The 5418-nt window shown below is 39.8% G+C and overlaps 1 protein-coding gene across 1 annotated transcript; it reads left to right on the plus strand.

The window, feature by feature from the left end:
• The first annotated feature begins 501 nt into the window (after window positions 1–501).
• On the plus strand, window positions 502–3775 carry LOC149215989 (disease resistance protein Roq1-like). The gene is made up of 4 exons (XM_089391125.1): window positions 502–1335; window positions 1437–2520; window positions 2626–2952; window positions 3110–3775. The coding sequence occupies exons 1-4, from the start codon at window positions 785–787 to the stop codon at window positions 3503–3505; spliced, it is 2358 nt and encodes a 785-aa protein (XP_089247251.1). The 5' UTR covers window positions 502–784; the 3' UTR covers window positions 3506–3775.
• Window positions 3776–5418: the final 1643 nt, after the last annotated feature.

The following is a 5418-nucleotide window of genomic DNA, read 5'->3' on the forward strand; positions in this document are numbered from 1 at the left end:
ATATTACAACTATCCTATCATTGATTTGACAACTAAGTTATAATAAATTCGCGTAGTCTAACAAAGCGGAGGAGTTGCCTGGAAAGTTATGGAAATTCTGGTCATGTTTAGAGAAAATCCGGCAAGGATTTTTGTAAATCTATGTTATAGTTATTAAACTTCAAAATTTTAGGTGTCCTAAACGTTTTTTATGGTGCTGAATCCATTTCCACCATCAAAAACAAGATTCAAACACTACTACTACAAGATTTTTTGAAAAAAAAATTCCCGGATTCCGACCACCTTTGACCATCCTTACAATTCCTTTTAGACGACTCCTAATAAATTTTCCATATCATTTCATATTATATTATATTATATTATATAATTAATTAATTAATTAATAAAACAAAACTTCTGTGGCATTTAAACTACTCTTTAAATGAGCTCCAATGACATAAGCGCACATGTACTCTATAGCATTTAAACTACTCTTTAAATGACCTCCAATGACCTAAGCGCACATGTAGTCAACGCGTGGTCGGTAGCAAGACGCGTGATTTCGTTGGGAAATAACCATTCTCGAAATTCATTTATCTTTGAAGGAAGAATTGATGTTTTGATTTCAACGATCGATTTGCACGCATTGAAACTGATAGAGGGGCTTTCACAGGCTGTGCGAGCAGGTAGCCACATTGCAGTTTTGAGATCTTCCACAGCAGAAGGAATTAGAAGATATTGAGGTTGAGTGCGCATTTCTGATCTTTTACTTACATCTTCATCTTACGTTTTTGCTACCCGATCCATGGAAAACCATAACCTGCCATCTCCATCCTCGTGCCCCTCCACCTCTGCATCAATCCCATATGCCCACAACAACTCCTATGTATATGACGTGTTTATAAATCACCGTGGGCCTGATTGCAAGAAAACTTTGGCCACCAATCTTTACAATCGCCTTCGCGGATGCGGTTTGAAAGTGTTCCTGGACCAGCAGGAATTGCAAGAAGGAGACGCCTTAACTCATCAAATCAAAGGTGCTATTCAAAATGCATCCGTTCATTTAGCGATTTTCTCTCAAAACTATGCCGAATCGAGCTGGTGCCTGAACGAGCTCGTACTCATGTTGCGGTCTGGGGCAACCATTATTCCGGTCTTCTGCGGCGGTGTCAAGCCTTCATATCTTCGGTGGGTGAAGGACAAGCCTGAAGGACAGTATGCTCAACATCTGCTCAAGCTCGAGGAGAAGACAACATTCGACCAGCCACGTTACCAACCCGAAACTGTAGAAGAATGGAGGCAGGCTCTTTCTCAGGCTGCAGGCATAAGCGGTTTTGAACTGGAGAATTATAATGGGTGAGGCTTTGTCTTAACATTAATTCGTTGGATTCTTAGGTCTATAACATTTTATGTTGTAAGCATCTCTGACGAGTAATTGAACTGTCAATATTTTTCAGTGACCAGCATCAGCCCATCCAACGGATCGTGGAAAGTGTGTTAAAAAACGTTAAACGACCAGTCCATGTGGCGAAATATCCAATTGGTTTGGATCAAAAAATAGAAGATTTTGAAAAGGCAGTGTCATTGCAGCAGCAAAGCAGCGAGACTAGGGTTATAGGAATTGTAGGGCCGGGCGGCGTTGGCAAAACCACCCTCGCAAACGAAATCTTTAACCGTCGGCAATTAAAGTATGACCGAGCTTGCTATTTATCAGATGTCAGTGGGAAAACTGTTGAATTCTCGCAGGGAAAAATTCTTAAGGAATTGGCTCGACATATTGAGCAAATAGACGACATTAAAACTGGTATAGATAAGATCAAAACCTATCTCGCATCTCCTCTTGCTCTCCTAATTTTAGATAATGTGGATCACATTAACCAGCTGTATGCATTATTTGAACCATTGAAAGATAAGCTTAGTCCAGATAGCTTAGTTTTAATTACATCTCGCAATAAGGATGTTCTTATAAACTCGGGGATTGAAAAGTCGTTTATTTACGAGTTAAATGGCCTCGATCCACAATACTCCCAAGAGCTCTTCTGCTCTCATGCCTTCGGCCAGCCTAATCCTAGAAAAGGATTTGAAAAAGTGGTTCAAAAGTTTTTGGATGTCTGCCAGGGATTGCCCTTATCTCTTGAAGTAATTGGCGCGTTACTTCATGGGGAAGATGAAATGGAGTTTTGGGTAGCACACTTAAACAAAATCTCCAATATACTCCCCGATGATATAAGAAGCCGGCTTAAAATTAGTTACGATAGTCTCGATAATGAAGAGAAACAGATGTTCCTAGACATTGCCTGTTTCTTCATGGGAGAAGACAGCGATACTGCCATAAGAATCTGGGGCGGATCTGGCTGGAACGGATGGTGGGGTCTTCGTAAACTACAGAACAGGTATCTAATAGAGGTGGACAGCGAAAATCGCATAAGAATGCACGACCACCTGAGAGACCTGGGCAGAGATATTGGAGAGAAAGAATCTCCGCATCGGCTTTGGCGTGGAACTGAGGACCTTCCTCAAAATCTGCTCGACAATTTTCGTGTACGTATTCTGAAGCTCTTGACTGAATTGCGTAATAGTGTTGTATTATCAAGATTGTCTGTAAGTTTTCATTTTTTGAACTTAAGAATGTCAATCATGCTTTAGGTGCGTGGAATCGACATGGTTCACCAACATGGCTCCGAATGGCCTGATCCACAATTGTTCAAAACCCTTGCTGCGCTGCAGATCAATGTTTGGTTAAGTAATATGGGTAGGTTGCAGCTGCTTAGGGCTAAAGGCGATTATGTGGAAAGCATATTCAGTGGTGTGCAGTCACCACAGCTACTGCGTCTCTCACCACGGCTAGTATGGCTCTCCTGGGATTCATGCCCGTGCACCTCCCTACCTGCCTGGATTCCACTACAGAAGTTACGTGTTTTAGAAATAAACGGGAGCAAATTGGACACACTGTGGCCAGATGAATATGATCAGGTATGCGATTCTTTGGCAATATATCTATCCTATTTTCGTTTTTGTTATATTGTAAAAATGGTTCCCCTCCATTTTTCCGTCTTCAAATACCAGTATGCACAAAAGACAAAGACAAATCGAGGGGGTCAAAAACACTTTGTAAATGTGAACATTGCAGGCACCTCTGCTGTTGAGAGAGTTGATTATTGATGCTCCTCTTTCAAAGATTCCAAAGTCAATTGGAAAGCTAAAAGATCTCGAAAAACTTGTGCTGCGCCGGAATGAACATGTGGAGGAAGCTAATCTCAAAACTTTTCTGGATGAACTCTGTCATCTGAAGTCTCTGAAATTCTTGGTGTTAAGGAAATGCTCAAATATGGAGTCACTGCCAGATTCATTTGTAAACTTAACGAACCTCGAACATCTCGATTTGTCTGAGTGCTCCAATTTACAGAAGCTGCCAAGTTCCTTTGGGAAATTACAGAACCTCGAACTTATTGATTTATCTGGGTGCGTCAGGTTGAAAACGTTACCGCCTGGACGTTGGAAACGTGTAAAGCCTCCCAGAAATTAGTGAATGCTGCAAATATTCCAAATTCCATCGAGGACTTCATAACTTCCAATATTCAAGTGCTCCAATCTACGTATACTTCCAAATTCCTTATTTAATAGTGCATGTTTGTATTTGAGATCTTGATAGTTTGAACCGATTCGAGGATCAAATCAGTCAATTTTTGAATGAGATTTTTGTTGTAGTGTAAAAGATAAAAGCGATTTTTTTTCTAAACATACATTGGTTTCTAATAACTATTTCAATGTATAAATTGGGGAAATATTATCCATACTTCCAAACGTCGCGGATTGTTATGTGTAAATCGTCTTAAGCGAAACCCTTTGAAAGATCACAATGTAATACTTAGATGTCTCAAAGTGTGAGAAGTATTGCTTTCCCAAAATTTTAGTTTTATTAGAACTAAAATGCTTCGCAGGATGTTCCTGACACTTCTACTTCAGGTTCTAATTCATGTGTTCTCTGCGTTGTTTTAAATCAACCTTTTCATTAAGATGGGTAAGGAAGTACATTAATATGAGCAACATGTCATGACATTTTGGACATATCTGAAATGCAATTTTGGACATGTCTGAAGAAGTCATATGAGAATCTACTGCAAAATATAATGCTTAATAACATTTTGAGTTACAAAAGAGCAAAAGTAATGCGGAAAATACTAAAAAAAGAAAACTCACGTCTCAAACAGTAACGTGTCTCATACAGTAGTGCCTAATTGTTCAGTTTCCTGTAGTACACCATGGACGAAAGATTGAAAATAAATTTTTCCAAGAACAGCCCTACATCCAGTTTTGGATAGAGACTCGGCCTCACCATTTTGATACCTATAGATGTGGGATATGGATAATTTACTGAAAAGATTAGTGATAATTCTGATTCTTTGTTTCTAATTGGAGAGTGCAGGGATTTCAGATTGCAATTTTCTTTTGGTTCAATCAATAATAAGTTTGGAATCTCCAAAAACAACATTTTCTCTGGGGCCAAGCTAGTTTGCACAGAAACCCCAAAGTGCAGGGAGTTCCCTCTTGGTATTGGTCCCTGAACCACTGGACCAATAAAATCTGAGGAGAATCTCTGGCCCCAAATAAATGGCCATGCCACTGCCACAGAGACAGAAAAAAATGCACCATCAAAAGAACCCACAGGGAAAGCAGACCATAAATTCATAAAAAGATAAATGATTTTGAAGCACCAGGAAAAGACGAAGAATAAAATTCTTAGTAGTAGGATGTGATCCTACTGCAGGTCCCCCCAATGTCAGTGTACACCTGCTCGAAAGAAAATAAGGACGTTCCTGGCTCTCTAGAGATGCCTCCGAGAACGAAAAAAAAAATGAAGCAAAGTATGGTGCTGCTGGTAATCCTTAGTCCACCGACCAAAATAAGTAACAATATTCGACCTATCCCCATCTGATTGAATTTGCAGTGTATTAAGCTCCCTGTACCAAACCCAGTGTACTAAAGGACAAAGAATAAACAGATGATTGATGTCTTCATCATGTGACAAGCAGAGAGCACAACTGTTAGGACCCTGAATAACCAAACCCTTTTATGTTGGTGGCTTGAGCGATAACGATCATAACTGCAATTAATGTTTTAGTAAATGTTGAATCTGATTTACATTTTTTCGGTGATCATATTCGTCATAGGCCTCATTGTGGTCGAATAGTTGTTTAATGATGCTTGTCGTTAGCGAACATAACATCCGCAAGTGTGTTATCAGTGTTGAGTCCATACCGCGCTAGATACCGTGCTCAAATCATTCCTGAATGATGATGTCATTAGCGAACAGAAGATCCTTCGGCGTTGTTATTATTGAGTCCATACTTGGCTAGATATTGGGTCCCATAACACTCGCGAACAGAACATCCTTGAGATTATTGAGTCCATACTTGGCTGGATATTGGGTTCCATAAA

Source organism: Pinus tabuliformis, chromosome 1_1 (assembly GCF_031772625.1).
Source record: "Pinus tabuliformis cultivar Carrire ecotype Pingquan chromosome 1_1, CPIR1, whole genome shotgun sequence".
NCBI lineage: Eukaryota > Viridiplantae > Streptophyta > Pinopsida > Pinales > Pinaceae > Pinus > Pinus tabuliformis.

Excerpts from the sequence above, each read along its gene's own strand:
- LOC149215989 (XM_089391125.1), top strand. The coding sequence starts at position 785 with ATGGAAAACCATAACCTGCCATCTCCATCCTCGTGCCCCTCCACCTCT. Across the intron at positions 1,336-1,436 it reads GAACTGGAGAATTATAATGG|TGACCAGCATCAGCCCATCC; the intron begins GTGAGGCTTTGT and ends AATATTTTTCAG. Across the intron at positions 2,521-2,625 it reads ATCTGCTCGACAATTTTCGT|GTGCGTGGAATCGACATGGT; the intron begins GTACGTATTCTG and ends ATCATGCTTTAG.